The sequence below is a fragment of the Nelumbo nucifera genome, chromosome 6 (genome assembly GCF_055504915.1).
Source record: "Nelumbo nucifera cultivar China Antique chromosome 6, China Antique-T2T, whole genome shotgun sequence".
NCBI lineage: Eukaryota > Viridiplantae > Streptophyta > Magnoliopsida > Proteales > Nelumbonaceae > Nelumbo > Nelumbo nucifera.
This window is the reverse complement of record NC_142654.1, coordinates 26564196-26588133: the sequence shown is the minus strand read 5'-3', so window position 1 is coordinate 26588133 and position 23938 is coordinate 26564196. Positions and strand designations below refer to the sequence as shown.

Sequence of the window (23938 nt, the reverse complement as noted above, 5' to 3'; positions counted from 1 at the left end):
CGTTGACTGGTTCTTGGAGATCTCCAGAGGATTAGCGGCTGTTTGAAGAAGTGCCACAGTTGCAACGAGTTGGTGATCAGGAAGAACCAGAGAAGGCTAGGGTTCGGGTAACCTTGGTAGGCAGCGAACTGCATCCTATTGTAAGTCTTTTATTTTCTGAGAGAAGTAATATCAGAGAAGATAGGTTGGACCAGACCTGTTCATGGGCCGGGCCGGGCCGGGCTCGGGCCGGGCTTTGACTCTTTATTAACAGAAAATTGTTAGGCCCGAGCCCGAGCCCGGCCCGACCAACGGGCCTACAACTTGGGCCCGAGCCCGGCCCTGATGAAAAGCCCGAAGCCCGAGCCCGAGCCCGAAGCCCGACCTAATAAAAGAAATTCAAAATTTTCTGACATTTTCTATTTTAATTTAAATGTTTTTTTCCCCTATTTAAATGAACAATGGGTCTACAAGTGAATCAATGACCTCAAATCAAAAAATTTATTCAAATAGACATCACATAGGGTTTTTACTTAGGTTTAACTATAGGTCGGGCCGGATTTACTTAAGTTTAACTATAAGTCGGGCCAGGCCAGGCTCGGGTCGGGCTATTTTAGCAAAGCCCGAGCCCGGCTCGAATTTTATGCGGGCCGGGCTTTTTGGCCCGAGGTTAAGCCCGCGGGCCAAAAATCCTGTTCAAGCCCGTCCGGAAGTCGGGCCGGCCCGGCCCATTAACAGGTCTAGGTTGAACCTATCCAACAAGAGTGGCCGAACCACTCTAGGGTTTTATCTCTCTATTCTCTAGGATTTTGTCTTATCCCTGCAGCAAACCCTAGTATTGGACTGAACCTTGTGATCTTATCCCTGCGGCAAACCCTAATAGTTCTCCTCAACATTGATCAGTTTTAGGGTTTCATATTAACCCTAATACAAACCTTATTCGTACGGTACTGTTAGGAGTGTACGGCTTTTAGGACTGATTAAAACCTCAAATTGGCTTCAGCATATCAGATTGTTCTTCAAACTGTTTTTCAGTTTTCTTTTGGGGTTTCGAACACTTCTAAAGGGGTAAAAACAGTTCGGACTGTTGCTGTTGTGTGTGGTTGTTGATTTCAGATCAGTTTATACATGTTTCATGCACATCTACTGTGAGTACAGATTGGTTCTATACTGATTTTGTGATTGTGGTTGGTAGTCCTAGTGCTGGTTTTGACTGTAGTAACCCTAATTTTGAGACTTCTGGTTCTTGACCGAAATGGAGTTTAAGAATCAGGCAGAAGGCAGTTTTGGGAACAGCAGTTATGGTGGTGGTTCTGAGACAGGTTTTCAGATTACAACCGTAAAGTTTGATGGATCAAACTATTTGGAATGGGCCCAATCAGCCATGATGGCTATTGGGGGAAGGGGCAAAGTAGGGCATCTCTTGGGAGATGTGGCAGAACCTTCCAAGGGAGACCCTATGTATACCAAGTGGGTCCAAGAAAACTACTTGGTTATGACATGGCTCTGTAATTCTATGCAGCCCCATATCAGCCGAAATTACTTATGGGCAAAGACAGCCAAGGAGATATGGAATGTGATGAAAGAGACTTACTCCCAACCCCTTAATGTTGCCAGAGCATATGAATTGAAATGTGAGGTAAATTCCCTTAAACAAGGAGAGAAACCGGTGTCGGTCTACTTCTCTACCTTGAAGTCCCTGTGGCATGAGATTGATCACTTAGAGACTCTTGAGTGGGAGAGTCCCAAAGATGCTCAGGTACATAGAAAGCACATCGAGACAAACAGAGTGTTTGAGTTCCTGGCAGGACTGAATTCAGAATATGATATTGTGAGGCAACAGATTTTGACCAGAGATAGTGTGACCCTCTCTCAGGCATACTCCATAGTGCATAGCGAAGAGACCAGGAGGAAAGTCATGATGCAACCTCAGCCGCTTACACCTGCCTTGGTAGTTGTCAAACCCAAAACAGAGGGTGATTCAGAGAGGGACAGAAAGAAGGAAGATAAAAGGGATGTGGTGTGTGAGCATTGCAAGAAACCTAAACACACAAAAGAAACATGTTGGAAGCTGCATCCACATTTGGTCCCGACAAAGTTGAGAAATAAAAAGGGTAATGCTCATGTGGCTATGACTACTGATTCAGCATCCTCATCTAGCACAAGAGGCACACCATTAGAGACCTTAGCTGTAGTTCGGGCTGCTCTAATACAATTGGAGAAGGAAGTTGGTAGTTCAACTCAGTTACCGCAGTCATCGTCAGCCCCGGCCACATCGGCCTTTGCACACTCAGGTACTCGAGCCTCAGCCTACCATGCCTCTGCTCCAGGTACTACTGAACCTTGTTGGGTAATAGATTCAGGTGCATCCGACCATATGACTAGCTTGCCCTCTTTGTTTACTACTTATTACTTATCTTCCGGTAGGGATAAAGTATCTATAGCTGATGGCTCTCTTGTCCCTATTTCTGGCAAGGGTGACATCAAACTGTCGGATACTATATCCTTGTCTTCTGTCTTGCATGTTCCTAAACTGGATACTAACCTCCTTTCCGTTAGTAGTATTACCAAACATTTGAACTGCTCAGTAACTTTCTTTCCTGACCGATGTGTTTTTCAGGACCTGGAGACGAAGAAGGTGATTGGGACTGGCCGTGAGACGAATGGGATCTATCTGCTCGGGGAGAGTTCTCGTCGGGAAGAGTCAGTGGATAAGAAGTTACTTGTTTCTCAGGTTGTGAGTCCGGTTATGCTTTGGCATAACCGATTGGGTCATTTATCTTTTCGGTCCTTGAAGAGTCTGTTTCCTACTTTGTTTGAGTCTGTTGAGTCATCTCAGTTGAAGTGTGAAAGTTGTGAGTTTGCTAAACATTGTAGAAACTCTTATTCATTGAGTAATAAAAGGAGTAATAGTTCTTTTGATATTGTGCATACTGATGTTTGGAGGCCATATCACATTCCTTCTATGGGTGGGTACCGGTATTTTTTGTTATTTGTTGATGACCACACCCGGTTTTCTTGGGTTTATCTTATGCGTTCACGAGATGAAGTGCCTGCCCTGACCCAAAACTTCCACCAAATGATCCTAACCCAGTTTGATGCCAGGATCAAAGTGCTTAGATCTGATAATGCAAAGGAATACTTTGCTAAGCCATTGGCATCGTACCTCCTTAATCATGGGGTTATCCACCAAAGCACTTGCCCTCATACACCTCAGCAGAATGGGGTTGCAGAAAGGAAGAATAGGCACATCTTGGAGGTGGCTAGAAGTATTATGTTTACCTCCAATGTCCCTATTCGCTTCTGGGGTGATGCTATCCTTACAGCGGTATTATCTTATTAATCGGATTCCTTCCTGGGTTCTTGATATGAAACCTCATTTTTCCCTTCTATACCCCAATGAGGAGTTGTTCACTATTCCCCTCAAGACATTTGGTTGTACCTATTTTGTTCAGCTTCTCGATCCCCATCACTCCAAGTTTGAACCCAAGGCCTCCAAATGCATCTTTCTTGGTTATGCACAAACTCAAAAGGGTTATTGTTGTTATGATCCTATCTCAGGGAAGAAGTTTGTATCCATGGATGTCACTTTCTTTGAGGAGACACCCTACTATTCTCGGGTCTCTCCTCAGGGGGAGAGTGGTGAGCGTGGAGTTTTGGGTCCTTTTCTTCAGGGGGAGTGCAGTGAGGACAGGGTTAATACTTTTGGGGTTGTTCCCTTACCTATTCCAGTTGATGATGAGGGTTGCAGTAGCGAGGGTGGTCAGAGGGATCGGAAGTTGAGAGTCTATCACAGGCGATACAGGCAGGTTGATCCCGGTCATCAGCAGTCCCGGCCAGCTCCAACCTCTTCTGCGGCTCCAAGTCCAGATATTACAGTCCCAGGGCCCACAGAGACTCCTTCCATTGTTGCTACCTCACCCTCTGCAGATGACCTTGACCTTCCCATTGCCCTCCGTAAAGGAAAACGGCATTGCACCACATCTACAGCCCACTGCATCTCCCAGTTTGTGTCCTATGATCGCCTATCTCCCTCCTACAGGTCCTATCTCACCTCCGTTGTTGATGTCCCTATTCCAAGAACAGTGCAAGAAGCCCTATCAGTCCCGGAGTGGAGAAGTGCAATGCAAGTTGAAATGGATGCCCTGTTGAAAAATAATACCTGGGAGCTAGTTGACTTGCCCAAAGGAAAGAAACCAGTTGGATGCAGGTGGGTATTTACTGTGAAGCACAATGTGAATGGTTCCATTGAGAGGTACAAAGCTCGGCTAGTTGCAAAAGGGTTCACTCAGACTTATGGTATAGATTACTTGGAGACATTTGCCCTGGTAGCCAAGATGACCACCATTCGGGTTCTATTATCTCTTGCAGCAAGCTACACTTGGCCTTTGTACCAAATGGATGTTAAGAATGCCTTCCTGAATGGGGACTTGCAGGAAGAGGTTTACATGCAGTTGCCTCCTGGATTCTATGATACAGAGGCAGGTAAGAAGGTCTATCGGCTCAATAAGGCATTGTATGGTTTGAAGCAGTCACCTAGAGCTTGGTTTGACAGATTTAGATTAGCCCTTGGGAAGTTCGGTTATGTGCAGGCCCAGTCAGATCATACACTGTTCATCAAGAGGGTGGAGTCGTCACTGACACTACTTGCAGTATATGTTGATGATATTGTGGTGACAGGAAATGACAACCATGAGATTGAGTCCCTCAAACAGCTCCTTCATCAAGAGTTTGAGGTGAAAGATCTGGGTACACTACGGTATTTTTTGGGTATTGAGGTTGCTAGATCTAAACAGGGGATCTTTGTCTCTCAGAGGAAATATGTTTTAGATCTCTTGGCTGAAACTGGAAAGCTGGGTGTCAAACCTGCAGATACACCCATTGAACAGAACCACAGGATTAGTGCAGAGAGTGGGGAGCTGCTTGAAGACAAAGTTATGTTCCAGCGGTTAGTGGGAAAGCTCCTATATCTATGCCTCACCCGGCCAGATATCAGTTATGTCGTTAGTGTTGTCAGTCAGTACATGCATTATCCTAGAACCACGCACCTTCTAGCAGCAGAAAGAATACTAGCATACTTGAAGAGATGCCCGGGTAGAGGTATACTGTTCAAGAACAATGACCACATGAAGGTGGAAGTTTATACGGATGCCGATTGGGCTGGGAGTGTTGATGACAGAAGGTCTACCTCTGGATATTGTGCTCTTGTGGGAGGTAACCTGGTCTCTTGGAGGAGTAAGAAACAGAGTGTTGTCTCCCGATCCAGTGCTGAAGCTGAGTACAAGTCAATGGCTAATGGAGTGGCTGAAATTCTTTGGCTGAGATCACTACTTGAGGAGTTGGGTATTGAGTATGAGAAGCCCCTGATGTTGTATTGTGATAATCAAGCAGCTATTAATATAGCACACAACCCAGTGCAGCATGACAGGACTAAACATATTGAAGTTGATCGACACTTTGTACGAGAGAGGGTCTCATCACAAGAAGTGTGTCTCCCATACATCACCTCCAATATACAGCTGGCAGATATCCTCACCAAAGCTGTACCACGGAAGAAGCTAGAGGCAGATCTATCCAAGTTGGGAACGATAAACATTTATTCCCAACTTGAGGGGGAGTGTAGAGAACACTGATGTGGGCCCCACAGCTACGGTCCCACTGTGTTCGTAGGGTAGAAGATGTTCTAGTCTGCCTAGGGTTAGCTATTGGTCATTTAGTTGTTTCAGTTGTTATTTATTTCAGTCTTATTTTCTGCTCTATTTGTTATGTAAAGACTAAGGGCAGATCTGTCATTTCCATGTAATGAGCATAACCTATAAATATTAATTAAAGTGGCGGCGGCAGAACATTAAGCTTCTGCTCCTCCTTTCAACTCTTGTGTTCTACTGCTTCTCCCTCTTCCTCTTCTTTCCTCTTACCTTTCTTCTTACTTTCGATCCTGAAATCCATTAGGGTTCAAGACCGATAACAGTCCTGAACTTCTACTCCTGCAAAAGAAGGTCCACCATGAAAAATAGGTTCAATGATCCTACCCCCTCAGCCTACCATTTGTCAACCCACATCAGGACCCTCCTTTGGAGGAGCCCTCCATCAACCTTCAATAGGGGATGTAGTATGAAGACTTTTACCTTATGAATACATCTACCACTCGTGAAGAATATAAAAAACTTCACCATATGTCTTCTTCCAGAAACACCACCACTCTTGTCAAGACATGTATAGCTTGCCTCGCTTCTCATTCTAAGTCTACTACCTAGGTTATAGATTCTTGAGTCTCAGACCATATGACTGGATCTCCAGATTTGTTTAGTTCCCTATCTCCTCCATCTATACTTCAGTCTGTTATCCTAGCTAATGGTACCACATCCTCAATCTCAGGTATTAATAATGTTACCCTTAACCCATGTCTTAATTTACCCTCTTATTGTGTATTCCTAAGTTTCCATTTAGCCTATGTTTGTAAGTAAATTAACCAAAAGTTGCTCTATTTCATTTTTCACAATGAAAGTATGTTCTTGATTTTCAAGTGGACAAGTTGTCACTCCTTATGTGAGGTCAGAAGATCAGTTAGCCAATCTTTTCACTGAAGGCTTAAGCCATGCTCAGATGAATCACTTTTGTAGCAAGCTGGAGCCCTATGATATTTATGCTCCAGCTTGAAGGGGAGTGTTAGAAGTTACATGCTTTTGATTGTATATTGGCGGCAGAGTTATAAGAGTGTTTTTCTTTTATTATTCAAACAGGGTCAGTTTTGTAATTTCCTTATTTATTATATTACTAATAAAAGTGGGTGACAATTAGAGATCAGTAGATTCAATCTCTTCTGCTTTCAGCCCTAGTTTTCTCTTCTCCTATCTTATTCTTCTTCAATCCAGAATTAATCCAGACTAATTCCTCTCATTTTTCATTATTTTTTGAGCTGTTCAAGGCTGTTCGCACTGTAATTCACTTATATGCCAAAAAATCCCAAATTTAACAGCTTCAACTGAGATAAAAATGCATTAACTTATCTATTTGTGTGTTCTTTTTTGTTTTCATTATTATGTTCTGACCATTAGAAGAATATTGTCAATATTTGTCATGCTAGTTTGGAGTTATGGTATGCAGAAAACTTTGCAAGTTGCTATCAATTTTGCATGATTTACATTGGACAGACTAAACTTCATTATTCCTGCCCCTAACTGTTTAAAAAATACGCAATTACTTTACATTTAAAATAAATTGAAAAGAAGATATACCTTACAATCATCAAACACCTGTCGGACTTTTTCAAATACCTCATCTATTGTTCCTACTGCATTGATCTGCATGCATTTGTATATGTTACTATTAACATTGACATAAAACTCAACAAGTAATAACAAGTATGAATGGTAACAAAATATTGTATGAACTGCAGAAGAGAATATAACTAAGTTAAATGGGATATAGTTTCAAGCCTTAATTGCTATATCCCAAATTAAGCAGCATAATATTAAAAAATTTCGGTAAAACAAAATACATAAAGAACACCTTGTAAACTTTGCCCCTTCGAGTATAGTGGTTTATTACAGGAAGATTTAATGCTGCAAACACCTTAAGGCGCTTCTTAATGGTGTCTATATTATCATCAACTCGTCCCTGAGTCAAAACAACAAAAATGTCACACTTTAATCAAGAAAATAAATTCCAGAAAGGCATGAAGAAACGCAAGCCAAATACCTGTTTACGACCTAGCACTCGTTTCACCATCTCATCTTCAGGGCAGTCAAAAAATAGAACAATGTTTGGTTCAACTCCAGTCTGCACAAGCAGGAAAAAAATAAAAATTACTAATATGGTCTAATGGTCATTCATAAGTTTCACTTACAATTAGCAAATATGGAACTAAGCTTTGAAAAAAAAAAACTCCAATTGAAATTTGTGCGAAGATACTTCTAAAATGACTATTAGTTAAGGAGAACTTTGCCAAAGATGAAGTACCTGTTTCTATAATTTCCCTTTGCTTTACACAAGGCCAAAAAACAAAGGGAAATTACAGAAATAGGTACTTCCCTTTGTTTTTTGTACTTTTGCATAAAGCCATAGTTCTAAAGTTCACTTCTGATTTTATTTTTATTCTTATTTAGTTAAATATTTATCCATCGGGATTTCCAAGAAGTCAAAGAACATGATTCTAGGAAGCTATGTTTCTCGATCAAAATAAAACAAGAAAAAATATAAAGAAATATATTTTATCTTTAACTGATAAAAAATTAATTAATACAAAATGGGGTTTGTGCTAGATTTAGGATTTATAAGGAAAATTAGTGCAAAGGGCTCACTGCACTGTCCTTTTTTCATCAGTTTCAGTGCACTATCCTTAGTTTCTATAGGTAATTAAAATCACACATTGTTGGTACTTTTTCTCAAAAAAATTATAATACTTTGAGTGGACAGCATCATAAGTCAGTTACGGAATAACTCTGCTAGGTATTGGAACAACTTGCAGTTTATGCGAAGAAAAAGATAATAGAAATTTCAATCGCACTAAAGAGCCACATGGTCAGGTCATAATCCATTGGATCAATAATTATGGTATTTGGAACAAAATCATAAACTTAATTGTCTCAGTTAACCTTCTCAAACAAAAAAAAATTATAAACTTAATTATGGAAATATTTTGGTTATGAACTGGAACAATTTGCAGTTTATGCCAAAGTAAAAGGTTAGTAAAGACTCAACTGCATTCAAAGAGTCCACAGGGTAAAATCCTTATCCCTAGGATTCAAGAGGAATGGTGCTGTATAAACTTGAAAAAACGAAGATGGAAAAGCAATTAGACAGCTTTCTGTCCACTAAAATTCCCAGCACAACCAGTATTCTCTAAACCCAACTTTTTTTTTTTATCAATTAAACCAAACTTTATTTCTTCTTCAACTCCAATAACAATGACTGTTTAATTATTTATATTTTATAGACTCAACTTATTCCCTTTACAAACTCCAACTTGGACTAGGAAACTGACCTAAAACAACTTCTAATGCTTTAAAACTAAGAGAAACCCATGGGTAACCCAGATGAACACAAGGATTCTGACTCCTAAACAACTATAACAAAACTTTCGTAATCCCACTAAAACCAACTAAATTTAAAGATACCAAAAATTACTATAAATAGTAATTGCAAGAATTACTATAAATAGTAAGCCCAACAAATCATAAATAATAATTTTGAAATAACAACAAAACTCTAAAAAATCCAAATCTTAAGATACCTTTAACTAAAAAATAAATAAAGTGTAACAATACAAATAAATATTCTATCATTACAAAAATTCTGAAACTGTTCAGGCTGCTCTAGGAATGGAAAAACTGATTTGTTTCTCCATGGACACTTTCCTTGTTTCAATATCTGTATCAAGTACATGAAAAAAGAGAAGCAAAATACTAAAGGACAGAATAGAAAGAGGGAAATATAGTTCCATAAAGCCTAGTTCAAAAGAAGTAGACAGAGAAACTCACAATCCGTTCAAATGCAATACGATTTTCCTCACTTCTAGGGAAGCCATCGATGAGAAACTTATTGTTTTCAATTGATTCCATCTCCCTCCTAATAAGTTTAATTGTCACTCCTGAAGGAACAATCTTTCCTTCCGTAATTGTGGCAAGGATCATCGCACTGCAAACAAAATTCTAACCACCATCAAAGAACCACTGGTAGTTTAAGCGTGCATGTGAACTGAAAAACCCTCATCAGAGTGAAGATAATAAGCATCATCACATACCCATTTTCACTATTGGATGATATCTCCTTCCTTAACAGATCCCCAGCACTAAGATGTGTAAACCCAAAGGCCTCTGCAATCTTTGCACATTGTGTACCTTTTCCACTGCCAGGGCCACCTGAAAGCATGGGACCAAATTTGGTTTTCAAATACAGCACAATAACAAATTGCAAGAGAAAACAAAATGTCCAAGGAAAAAAATCAAATAAAACATAAAAAAGTTTGGGGTCTGACATTTTTTTACAAAGTCGTACATCCAATACCAATAGGAATGTAACCACCTCATCTATCTAATAAACACTCTTTCTTGCAATTTGAAATATGCATTCTTTTGAATATGATTGGTTCTGCTGTATTTTTTGAGCTTTTAATGTGTCTTGACTTTGTAGTTTATTGTTGGCAGTGTTTTAAAAGTGCAAGGCACAAAAAAGGCACAGTGGCCAATTTGTGCCCGAGGTGCAAGGCACAAGGCAAGGTGCACGCCTTTCTGAAGCAATGGGCAAAATACAAAAAAAAAGTCAGAAAATTCAAAAAAAGGCCAATTTTTCAAAAAAATGTAAAAAAAATAAAAATAAAAAATATTAAACATAATATTAATAAAAAATATGAACTTAAATTTTAAAATAAATTTTTAAAAAACCTATTATCTAAAATTAAAATACATAAACATAACATGTAAAGTGTATTCAAATGAAAATTTAAAAATAAAATCAAGCATATTGTTAGTGTAGGGGTATTTCTGTCTTTATACCTTGATTGATGTTGATGATTTGTAGTGTTGTGTTGGAACATGTGCTCTTAACTTAAGTAAGGGCACATAGGTCTTTTCAGTCATGTTTTAATAATAATATAAATACTTACTGGCCGACTGGGAGAAGTCAAGTTGACTCTATCAGTTCGAACCAGAATTCTCTCTTCTCTCTCTTTCTCTCTCTCTCTCTTTCTCTATCACCTTTTCTTCTTCTACATAACTGAACTCAGTCAGGCCGAACTCTAAGGCAGACCTGAATTATAACATGGTATCAGAGCAGGTTAAATCTGCCTAGATTTCTGCTTGCCTAGGGTTCATTCTCTGTGCACCCTATCTAGGGTTTTCCTCTTTTTTTCTATGTTCGATTGGAGATAAGGGAAAGGGCTGAAAAGGAGTGATCGCCCTCTTCCCTTGGGGGTCTCTATGCCTCCAGTCAGGTCGTATGTGGTCAGTTGTTGTGATTTCTGAGATCGCCCTCTCCTAGTAGAGGAAGAATAGAAGGCCGAACTGTGTGGGTAGTGGCTGTTGTGTGTGGCAGTTGTGTGTGAAGCAGCTGTTGTGTGTGGACTGCTCTCCTGCTCGTATGGGTGTTACTTCAGCAATAAGGTAAGAGATTTCAGTGCATGATATCTGTTATGGATTAAATAAGAGGTGTGTTTCAGACCATATGCTAGGGTTTCGGCTAGTAAGTGCTAGGGTTTATGCTGATTTCTTTGTGCTTTTTGAAGGAAGAGATATGATCATATAGTGGTGAGATTTCAGGTTGTTGTAGGAGTAGGGTTTGTGGTGTGAGCACACTTTTCAGCAAACAACAAGTGCTGAAATCAGTGTGACAGGTGTGATCTAGGGTTTGTGGTGTAAAGAGCACACATTCCAGCAATAATTAGTGCTGCAATCAGTGTGACAGGTGTGACCTAGTGGTGTGTAGTGTGCAAATCTCGGTGATAATAGAATTCAACAAGTGTGCAGAATTGGTGATAACATAATGGGAGACAATAATGATTATAAACCTAGTGTGATGGTGCCTACAGACTACCTGAATGTTCAGATGACCTCCACTAAGTTAAATGGAGAGAATTATGTGCCTTGGGCCAAATCCATTAAAGTCTTTCTGAAGGCAAAGAAGGAGGTAAAACACATCAGAGAGGAGAAACCCTCCTCTGACTCTCACGAGTATGAAGACTGGGAGCAAGAGGATGCTCAAATCATCACATGGTTGTGGAACAGTATGGAACCCAGGATTAGTGTGAACTTCATGTTCCTTGATACTGCCAAAGATGTGTGGGACCATGCGAAGAAATTGTATTCGGGGCAGGACAATACAACCAGAGTTTATCAGCTTTATCAAGAGTACTTTAATCTGCAACAGGGCAATCAAAGTCTTGAGGAGTACTATGCCAACATGAGGAACATACATAATGAGTTGAATGTCTATCATCCTCTCACTTCTAATGTCAAGATTCAGCAACAACAGAGAGAGCAGCTTGATGTGACTAGATTTTTGGTGAGACTAAAGTCTGAATATGAACCAGTATGGGCTCAGATATTAGGGGGATCAACTCTTCCGTCCCTAGAAGAGGTATTTGCTCGACTTCGGAGGATTTCTATCGGATCTACTGAGAACTCTAATATCTCAAATAGATCTGCCTTTGCTGCATCGAAAGGCCGTGGTGGTAGAGGTGGAGCTCGGGGAGCTCAGTCCGGCCGTAGTGATAGAGGTGGAGCTCGGGGAGCTCAGTCCGGTCGTGGTGGTGGTAGTGGTTCTACATATGGCCGAAGTGAAAATGGTGGGTTTACTCATAATCGTGGTGGTGGTCGTACTGGGAGCAGAGATTCAGAGGGAGCCCGTGGTAGAGGACGTAGCTCAGGCCTGAGGAAGTGCACTCATTGTGGTATGGATGGACATACCATCAACTATTGTTATGATCTACATGGTCCTCCCTCAACCTAGGCCAATCATGCCGCGATAGGTGATTCAAGTTCCAACTTTAGACAGGAGAATCATTCATCTGACCAGTTGCCTCCTACATCCACAGATGGTCCCATGAAGGAGATGGTGAGTGTTCCCCGTGATGAATATGAGAGGTTCCACATCACAATCCCTGAATATGAGAGGTTCTACACCCAATCCCTGGATCATTGACTCTGGAGCCTCCGATCACATGACTGGAACTCCAGATGTGTTTTCCTCCTTATCTCATTGCTCAACATCACAATTTGTCACCCTTGCGAATGGTTCCACATCCTCAATTTGTGGTGTTGGTAATGTTGACCTAGATCCTGTATCCCTCTCATCAGTTCTGTATGTTCCTAAATTGCCTTTTAACCTTGTGTCTGTTAGTAAGCTTACCAAATCACTTAACTGCTCCATTATCTTTTATCCTTCTATGTGTGTCTTTCAGGATCTCAAGACAGGGATGAAGATTGGTGGAGGGCATGAAGCAGGTGGACTGTATTATCTTGACGGTGGTGGTGGTAGAACTTCAACAACTCTCCAGTCATCTCTTTCTCCTCTCCAGTGGCACTGCCGATTTGGTCATCCGTCGCTAAAAGTCTTGAAGTTCTTGGTTCCTTGAGTCATCTTTCTGTTTTGGATTGTGAGTCGTGTCAGTTTGGGAAACACCATCGTGTTCCCTTTAGTTCTAGGGTTGATAACCGTGTGTCGAGTCCTTTTTCTTTAGTTCATTCAGATGTTTGGGGTCCTTATAAAGTGATGTCATATAATGGATACAGATATTTTGTCATTTTTGTTGATGATTTTTCAAGGATGACGTGGCTCTATTTAATGAAAGAAAGAAGTGAATTGTTTACCATTTTTCAAAAATTTTATGCTAAGATTCATAACCAATTTGGTACCCATATCAAAGTTTTTCGTTCTGATAATGGCCGCGAATATTTATCCTCATCATTTCAGGAATACCTAGACCAACACGGCATTATACATCAGACCTCGTGTACCTACACCCCACAACAAAACAGGGTGGCTGAGAGAAAGAATCGCCATCTCCTTGAAACAGCAAGATCCCTAATGCATCACATGGATGTTCTCAAACCTTTTTGGAGTGATGCAGTGCTTACCTCTTGTTTTTTGATTAATCGGATGCCCACGTTCATCCTTGATGGTCATTCTCCGTTTCAGGTCTTGTTTCCCACTTTGTCTTCGTTCCCTCTTACGCCGAGAGTTTTTTGGTGTGTCTGTTTTGTCCATAATCTGGGTCCCGGGAACGACAAGTTTGATGCCCGTTCTCTCAAGTGCATCTTCCTTGGCTATTCTCGGACCCAGAAAGGGTATTATAGGTGTTACCATCCTGGTTCTCGACGGTCCTTTGTGTGTGTTGATGTCAGTTTCTTTGAGTCTACGTTCTTTTTGGGGTCTGGTGATGCTTCTTCCTCCTCATCACCTCCTCTTCCACTTCCCGTTGTCGATCCTCCTCCCTTTGTTCCAGTCGTGACCAAATCCTTGCCTCCGGTGCCACCACCTGTTGAACGCCCACCTATCCGTCATGTGTATACACATCGCCCACGTGCACCAGCTACTACTCCTCCGGCTACATCTCCGTCGACGGATCCGGCACCAGACCCTCACTTAGCATCTGAGATTGATCTACCCATTGCTTTGCGGAAAGGTAAACGTACTTGCACCCTTCATCCCATTTCTAATTATCTTTCTCTTACTCACATTTCCGCTTCCCATCGCCAGTTTGTTACCTTGTTATTATCAGTTATTGTTCCTAAAGATGTCCAGGAAGCCCTTGCCTCTCCAGGGTGGTGTCGTGCCATGGAAAAAGAACTCTCAGCCCTTCATCATAATCATACTTGGGACCTCACTGCTCTTCCTCGTGGGAAGCAAGCTGTTGGTTGTAAATGGGTTTATACGGTTAAGTATTTGCCTGATGGTAGTGTTGAACGCCTGAAAGCGCGATTAGTTGCAAAAGGGTACTCCCAAACTTATGGCATTGACTACACAGAGACCTTCTCACCAGTTGCTAAGATAGGGTCCGTTCGTGTTGTGATCTCTCTTGTAGCCATGTATGAGTGGCCACTATATCAGCTTGATATCAAGAATGCCTTTTTGCATGGTGACTTACTCAAGGAGGTCTACATGGAGCAACCTCCAGGGTTTGTTGCTCAGGGGAGGATGGTAAGGTGTGCAGACTAAGGAAGGCTATATATGGGCTTAAACAGTCTCCTCGAGCATGGTTTGGTAGGTTCAGTGAGGTGGTAAAGAAGTTTGGTATGAAACAGTGCAAAGTTGACCATTCTGTATTTAGTCATGACTCTCCGGGAGGAAAAATACTGTTGGTGGTGTATGTAGATGATATTGTTATTACTGAGAATGATAACATTGGTATTGACAGGCTGAAGACTTATCTGCAGGATCACTTTCAGACAAAGGATCTGGGTAAACTGAAATACTTCTTGGGGATAGAGGTAGCGAGATCCAAGTATGGGATTAACCTGTGCCAGAGGAAGTATGTGCTTGATTTGCTGGAAGAAACAGGCTTGTTGGGTGCCAAACCAGCTGAAACACCCATGAACACAAATACCAAGCTAAGCAGTGATATAGGTGAAGTGTTTGAAGACCCTGGCAGATACCGACGACTCGTGAGCAAACTGAACTACCTAACCATTACCAGACCAGACATATCATTTGCAGTTAGTGTGGTAAGCCAGTTTATGCAAAAACCTCTGATTCCTCATTGGAATGTGGTTCTGAGAATTGTGAAGTATCTAAAAGGGGCTCCGGGTCGCGGTCTGATATACAAGAGTGGGGGAAAACTTGAAATAGAAGGGTCTTCTGATGCTGATTGGGCCGGTTCTATGTCTGATAGGCGGTCTACTACAGGCTATTGCATGTTTCTGGGAGGTAACCTGGTGACATGGAAAAGTAAGAAGCAGACGGTTGTGGCAAGAAGCAATGCAGAAGCAGAATATAGGGCTATGGCGCACACCGCTTGTGAATTAGTGTGGCTAAGGAACCTTCTACAGGAAGTAGGGTACAACATTAACACTCCAATGAAGCTCTATTGTGATAACCAAGCTGCAGTTCATATCTCCTCTAATCCAGTGTTTCATGAAAGAACCAAGCACATTGAGGTTGACTGTCACTTTGTGAGGGAGAAGGTGCTGAATGGAGAGGTAGACATTACACATGTTAATACAAGAAATCAGTGGGCTGACTTATTTACAAAAGGCTTGAGTCAGGGAAGAGTGGACTACATATGTAACAAGCTGGGAGTATATGATATATACTCACCAGCTTGAGGGGGAGTGTTAGAGTAGGGGTATTTATGTCTTTATACCTTGATTGATGTTGATGATTTGTAGTGTTGTGTTGCAACATGTGCTCTTAACTTAAGTAAGGGCACATAGGTCTTTTCAGTCATGTTTTAATAATAATATAAATACTTACTGGCCGACTGGGAGAAGTCAAGTTGACTCGGTCAGTTCAAACCAGAATTCTCTCTTCTCTCTTTCTCTCTCTCTCTTTCTCTCTTTATCTCTCTCTCTCTCTCTCTCTCTCTCTCTCACCTTGTCTTCTTCTACATAACTGAACTCAGTCAGGCCGAACTCTAAGGCAGACCTGAATTATAACACATATAAAACATTTTCAAGCATGTAAAACCCACAATCTCTTTTTCTGTGGGTGCTTCTTGCTTCTGGTGATGTCTTATCACCTCCTGCTGTACTTTATCTTTTCTTAATGAATTTTTATTTGATTCTAAAAAAAAAAAAAAAGATATCTCATTCACCCTGTCAATCTCCTTAATTCTGTCTCTTTTATTTATTTCTTCCTTTTTTTGAAGAAAAGGTAATGTATATTCATTCAAAAAGGAAGCTCAAAAGGCTGAGAACCGTAAACACTACACAGTGAACAGTACATCAATTATGATAGGTTATGCCACACAAAAAGAAGAAATCAACAGAACCTCATAGTCAGCTCAAAAGTATCAACAGTAAAATGTAAAAAAGGAGTGTTCCTCAACAGTTATCCAATGGATATCCAAGACGCCACCATAGAAACAGCTCCTTTTAGCAGTTCATCATCCATATGAGATTCCTTCTCAAAGATTCTTGAGTCATATTTCACCCAAACCAACCCAACAACAGCAGCTGCAATGACTTTTTGGGCTTTCTCCCCTTACTGTTCAAGCCACCAGTGAACCAGCTCTCCATTGATCTTTCACAGAATTTGGAAAAACCGAATTCTCATTCAGAACATTAAGAAAGAAAGACAAGATCTTGGATCTGCTGGGGCAGTGAACAAACAAACAATCCAGTCCCCCACCAGTGATCACATAAAGAACATCCAGTTAAGGAGATATTCACACCTCTATTGATGAGGCTATCCTTTGTTGGTTACAATCTTGATAACCTCTTTTTTATTTACCATCAAGAAAACAAATTATGTTTGTTCATAAATTCATTAACAAAGCATAGCAAACAGTTAAGACAGAGGCTAGTGGCTCCAGAACAAAGTTGTCAAGGTGGCATGTCAAGGCTGGGCAACAGGTGAGTGCCTTGTCATCTTGGCAACTCAGTGATGTTTTTTAAGGATTTTATGTAAAGAATATGGTTAACTTTAGCTTGTTTCCCAATTGGGTGGAGCAACTAGGAAATATTAAAAGTGATTTAACATGAAAAGATCAAACAATAGAGTAGAATTAAAATAAAAATACACAGCCTATGAGCAAAATTAGGAGATGGAGCCCATTCACATTCTATTATGCAAAAGGAAGATGCAGAAAGAATGTGTGCACATGTGTATTAAATCAAAGAATAGGAGAAAACAGAAGAAGAAGAAGAAGAAGAAATATAGGCAGTGAACCTCTTTTCTGTTTATAGTTAGAAATATAGGCAGTGATTACAATGGATTTAAGAAAGAAAAAGAACTAAGGGGCAAAGCCCCAGACCTGACATAGAAAGATGTACTTTGATTTATGCATGGAAATTAAAGGAGAAGTAAAGGCTTCTTGTAAAGAATACATAATGAAGGCATCAAAGTAATATTCATAAAAAAAAAAAAACATAATGAAGGCAATTATTTAAAGTCCTATTGCAGTGAAGACATTACCTTCTCATTCCCTTAAACCCATTTTATGGCTCTCTACACTAAAAATCAGTTTTCTATAATGCCCTTTTACCTTATTTTTACAATATGATACAGTTTAACACTGCTGCACCTAAAATTTTTACAACTCCCATATAAGACGCCAAGGCGGGGCACAAGACAATTAAAAAAATGCTTTATCACCTAAATGCTACCTTGATAACTATGATCCAAAACCCTTTCGAGTATGGAAAAAAAAAAAAAAAAGCATTGGAGTATTACTCTAAATTTTAGTGTTATCTTAAACATATTATGAAAATAAAATATAAAACTAAATATCCTATTACTGAACCTAAAGTCATGAGGAATGCAACTACAGGCCTTTCCCTTAAGCTTGTCATTGGGGTAAAAGGTTTTGGAGATTCAATAAAGAACCAGAAGGATTATGTAGGCAGATAATTACAAGTATGGCCTAAATGGTTGGTGGGACCCTGGTTCAGCTTCAGTTCCTATGGGTTGTGCAGTTTGGAATGGGATAGAGAAAGCATATGATGACTTTCAAAAAGAAATTCAACATAAAATTGAGAATTTTTTTATCATCAGCAAGTGTGGAAGTACAACTTTGGAGGAGGTTTTTTCCTGAATTTGTCTGATATCTCTCAAGATAAGGAAGCACGGGTGCTGGACTGCTATGAGCAGTAAGGAAATGGGGTGATATGGCACCCCCAGTTCAGAAGAAATATTTAGGATTGGGAGATTGAACCAATGGCAAACCTTCTTGACAGGATAAGCCAAACCAGTAGAGAGAGGATGCAAGAGTTTGGGAATGGAAAAAGTAGGGCAGGTTCTCAGTTCTGTCCTACAATAAGATTAGTGTGCATGAGGAAACTATGTTCCCAAGCTCTAAGTTAAGGTCCAAATACATACCTTCAAAAGTGGCTTTCTTTGCATGGACAGCTGCTAAAGGGAAATGTTTCACAGCAGACATCCTTATTAGAAGTGGAACAATCCTGAAATGGTGATTGCTGTGTCCATTGAAGAGGATGTCCAGAAACTTCCAATCATCTGCGCATACACTGTCATTTCTCCTATTAAGTTGTGGTTGATGTCTTTAAATATTTTTTAGTGTAAAGGGGTTTTACCTTAATCAGTTCTATCTATATTCCAAAGTGGTGTATTCAGGGTTTGAGCAAAAGGGGCAAAGTTCTATGGAGCATGTTCCCAGCTTCTGTCCTATGGGTAATATGGAAAGAGAGAAGTCACTGAGCAAAGAAATATAAGGTAAGAGAGAAATCAGATAATTTTTAAGAACAAGCAGAAGAATCTGAAGGAGGTAAAGAGTAACACAAGAGGGATGTTGTGCTTGTAGATGAGCATCCAAAAGCCTTTTGAAGGAATCCCATATAGATCTTTTTCTTTTTATTTGCAGCCACTTTTTTGCAAGCTGATTTTCTCAGATAGACACTGCTTTATAGCCCAGTGTACAGCTTCTCATTGGACATGGTTTGATTTATGGTAATATACAAATTTTACGTTACTTTCTAAAAAAATTCTAAGTAAAAGGGTTTGAGTTTAAGCATAAGAAAATAAACAAACCCAGTCACCAAAGGAATGTGTGGTGCTTACCTAAGACAAAAGCTATGAAGGGGGTTTTCTCTTTGGAGAAAAATCCAATAGTTGCCTACATCAAAAAGAGAAAGATGAGGATATATCTCTCACACATAAAATATAGTGAAACAGCTATATGTTTTAGCAGAGTAGTGGCTTCCATGAAAAAGGGAACAGAAAGGGGAACAAATGACAGTATTCATTCTCCAGGAGCAAATGAGAAAAAGAAAATCAAGTCAAATCATCTATGAAACGGGATAATTTTTGCAAAAGCAAATAAACAAGAACAACTAGTTGTTTTATATGTAATAGTGAAAAATCCTGTTCGACATGAATTTAGGATTAAAAGAACAGTTTTACATGATGTTTCTTTTATACTCAACAATCCAAATTATAGGATCTCATTAGACTAACATGTTAAATATACCAACTATGTTTTTCTTTTCTTCTTTTTTTTTTCTGAAAAATGCATCCAATATGATAAGTGAATTCAACCATTAAAAGCCTCAAAATAAATAAGCAGCAATCACTAATTGGATCAAAAGAATACCGGTGTCCCATTTTCTGTGCTGAGGATTCCCAGAAAGTTCAATCTATATGGAGCCTGTATCAAATCCTCAAATAAAGAAAGAAACAAGTTAGGTGTATAGAGTTTAAGTAACAATACTTTTTATCAATAAAATTTCTTACTTTATGATTGCAAAAGGAAAAAAAATATGTCAGAACAAAATAGAAAAGCAAATGTCTACATAAATGCATGTTCAAAATTGATATGTGATAAATGCCAAGTTATAATAGAACTTGGCATCTCAAAAACCCATAGAGTGAAAGAAATCCATAAAACTAAAAATGACATTACAGGCAGTTAAGAGGATCAATGGAATAAAGGGATATTTTCAGCTAATTGTAAATCAGTCGTTATTAGAATTCATATCCAACAGACCTATAGTTCACAGTACACCATTTTGGGACAAGTTATTACCTGTTCTATCAAGAAAACTTCAAAGAAAAAAGTTGTAACTGCAAATTCTCTAAATCTGGCACCACATGCAAATGCCAAATTCAGAAGCCATGGATGAAATATCAAGAATGGTTCTAAAGGATCTGGTATCAGCATGCTCATACAGCAGACATACTCCAAAATTAGCCAAAATCCGAAACAGGCAGCTCCAATTAATACCAAGGTTTACCTCGTACCATGTTATTATAATTCCAATACTGGTGATAATCAACTAGATTTTAAACATCACCAATGATGCCCATGAGGTGAATCTTATATTAAGTGAAGAAATCTGCTACCTACAGAAGGTCCAGAAACTCAAAAGAATAAACAATCAACTAAGCAACTCCATCAAAATCAACTTTTACATAGTTATATAGAGAGAAAGCAAAGTGAGACTAGGTGGCAGGGTACTGCCTTGCCGCCTAAGTGTTAAGTAGTGTTTTTTTTTTTTTGGCAAATAAGACCTATAGTTAATTAGGTATGATCCATGTTGTAATGGAAAATAATAAAACAAAGCCACTAAGGATGAATTTTGCATATGAAGAGGCATTACATTATTAATTTCATAAGGCAATATCATGTTTCATCATAAATTTCAATATTCCAGATAAAACGTAATCAATTCAATTCAGAAAAGTAGCATCTAGCATGGTATATTTAAAATCATGAATTTTCATATAACAATAGTCTAAACAAATAAAAAAGCAACAAAATAGTAGCATGATGAATTCAAGAAAACAAGTATTACAACACATTGAATCCAAGCATATAAATAATGAATACCATACTAACATACTATTGGTTTTATGCATCATAGCGCACAAATAAAAAACAACACTCTACAACATATATGATTTTATGCATCATAGCAGCCTTGCCCTTTTGCTTGCCTAAGAAAGGCGCCAAACATGTATGCAAAAAAAGGATGTGATATAAAGGCGTGCCCCAGAAAAAAACCTTGTTGCCTAGGCATTGCTAAGGCACTTGTCTAACCATCACCTTGATAACTATGGCTCTTAGACGTAGCATCATTCTACAAGAAACAGCATGACAAGAAAGCCACCTTCTTTAATTATTGTCATCAATACTATATTAAGCACTAGAGAACTGTTTGGAAGGATAGTAAAAACCAGAGAATACTGAGAGGCTCAATGAATCAAGCCAATCATCCAGAGTCTGCGAAGGGATCTAATTCACATACACTTAACAGCTTATGCAAACATTAAATTTCAAAAATTCATATTAACTAATAGCTCTCTCTTTCTAAAAAAATTTAAAAAAAAAAAAAAAAAAACTCCTAAACATGATAAGTATAATGCATAGAGATAACATTGACTACTTGGAGTTCCAATGAAACTAATATCAAAATTGAGTAATCTTTTATATATGAAAAAATAAACGTCCTGGTCTCTTAATACAGTCAAATGGGACTTTTCATGCTCTAAGAAATTATTTCTTTGTTCTTTGTTCATCAACTAAAGCAGCGATTGATCGATAAAACAAATTGGGACTTCAGACAGACTTCAAAGTTTCCTTCCTAAAACAAGCTAAGGGCACAAACCAAAAAAGAAAAAATAAATAAATAAACGCCCTGGTCTCTAAATACAGTCAAATGGGGCTTTTCATGCTCTAAGAAATTATTTCTTTGTTCTTTGTTCTTTGTTCTTTGTTCTTTGTTCTTTGTTCTTTGTTCTTTGTTCTTTGTTCTTTGTTCTTTGTTCTTTGTTCTTTGTTCTTAGTTCTTAGTTCTTTGTTCATCAACTAAAGCAGTGATTGATCGATCAAACAAAATGGGACTTCAGACAGACTTCAAATTTCCTTCCTAAAACAAGCTCAAGGGTACAAACCAAAAAAGAAAAAAAAATAGGAAAAGTTGTTGCCATACCTGGCGAAGAATAGACGATTTAGGTGAAGAAAACAGGGGAGAAAGAGAACCAACTCGTCTCCAGATTCTCCACATTTCTCTCGCTCACCCGCTGGCTCGTCGTGGTTGCTCTCTGGGTATAACCTTTTCGGCTTTGTTCAGCTTTCAAAGCGACCTTTCTTCAAACACTTTCCGCGCCACATGAGTCGTTATGTATGTGGGGAAACGTGAAAAAATGAAATTACGTGTATCTTCCAGACATCCACTGCACGCAACTTTTTCGGGTTCGAAGCGAACCGTATCTGATATTTTGGTCCGTCCGCTTGCTCGACCTGTATTTAAAGGAGATGATAGAATTGGTGGATCGAAGAATCCGATTTGCTACTCGCTCCAACGTCACAGCGTTTTCATCCGTTTATAGAGGACATCTTTCGTACGAGATGTTATTAATCATGTGAAGATATTCTGAATGCATGGCTGCGATGTACTGTGAGATTAGTGTCAGGCGTGCTTTGTGAGATTAGTCCTACAGCATACACGGCAGGGATATGCTGTGGACGTTGTGGGGCGGAGACGTGAACTCCGCTTTTGTAAGTAACAAATCCGATTTCTTGTCCCGAGGGCTAATTTATTAGCAAACGGTGTCCCATCCTCGGATCCGTGAGTAACAAATCCGAAAAAACTTGTAACTTGTAACCAATCGACATATCATAATTGAGGTAACCACGTGTGGTTTTAGAGCTGCTGGACTTGAATAATTTTAAGGTACGATAATTTGCAATGAGATTATGATAGTTTTAAGGTACGATAATTATTAAATTAGCAAATGATTTTTGTAACAAATTATTATTAAAATAAAGATTTAATTATTTTAATCAGTATTGCATTCTTTCTTTAATTATAAGTTGTGGTTATTTCACTTTTTCAATGATGCATGGGTCCCCACTAATTTTAAGGTATGATAATTTGTAATGAGATTATCATAATTTTAAGGTATGATAATTTGTAATGAGATTATCATAGCTTTAAGGTATGATAATTTGTAGATTTGGGTATGTTTAGTGAATAAGTGGTTTTATAAATAAGTATTTATTTCAATGATTATTTATTAGTGTTCGGGGCCCTTTTCCAAACTACTTACATTTATTTTAAATACTTATTTGGGATTGAATCTCTTGGGGCTTATGGGAGAGCGTTTAACGCTACTTTTAAAGTGTAAAGTACAAAAAATTACACTTTAAAATCATTTGATTCACTCTTTAATATTTAGCCTTAGTATTGTACGCATCACACCAATCATTTCACATAATGTTCTTTTTGTTTTCCAAATATATCCTCGAAACACTTTCTCATTTGAGGACCCTAGGACATGCATGGACCTATATCATACTACTATTAAATAAGTTATTTTATATAAGCAAATATAATAAATATCTGAAAAATAAGTTTTTGTACCAATAATAATCATCATAATAAGTTATTGTACCAATACTTTCATTAAAATACTTTTAAATGATAATTATAACCCTCATGACATGTATGGACCCGCGTGTCACACATGTGACACTATTAAATAATTTATTTTATACAAGAAATATAATAAATAATTAACAAATAATAATTATAATCACAATAGTAATAATAAAAATGATGATGATGATGATGATGATGATAACAATAATAAATAATATAGAAGTGGTTTCAAAAAGTACTTTCATAGTACTTATAAATGACAATTATAACCCTCATGACACGCATGGGCCCATGTGTCACATATACAGAAGTACTTTTATAACAACAACAACAATATAATATAATGATGATGGTGATGATAAACAATAATGTTTTTTCCTGATTAATCAAAAAATATATATATAAAAACTAGAATCATAAGCAAATGTTAGCAAGTTAACCACATTTTCTACTTGCATCGGATT

General features: G+C 38.8%; 1 protein-coding gene across 1 annotated transcript in view; it reads right to left on the bottom strand.

Moving 5' to 3' along the window:
• LOC104598600 (UMP-CMP kinase) overlaps window positions 1-20335 on the bottom strand; it is a gene marked incomplete at its 5' end in the record, with an annotated part of 30455 nt that extends 10120 nt beyond the window's left edge. Inside the window, 9 exons of the mRNA XM_010260744.3 lie at window positions 7218-7283; window positions 7492-7599; window positions 7681-7761; window positions 9462-9618; window positions 9725-9842; window positions 19153-19207; window positions 19685-19750; window positions 20117-20171; window positions 20325-20335. Of these exons, the coding sequence (XP_010259046.3) occupies window positions 7218-7283; window positions 7492-7599; window positions 7681-7761; window positions 9462-9618; window positions 9725-9842; window positions 19153-19207; window positions 19685-19750; window positions 20117-20171; window positions 20325-20335 (717 nt within the window). The remainder of the gene's footprint in view (window positions 1-7217; window positions 7284-7491; window positions 7600-7680; window positions 7762-9461; window positions 9619-9724; window positions 9843-19152; window positions 19208-19684; window positions 19751-20116; window positions 20172-20324) is intronic.
• Between the last annotated feature and the right edge of the window lie 3603 nt (window positions 20336-23938).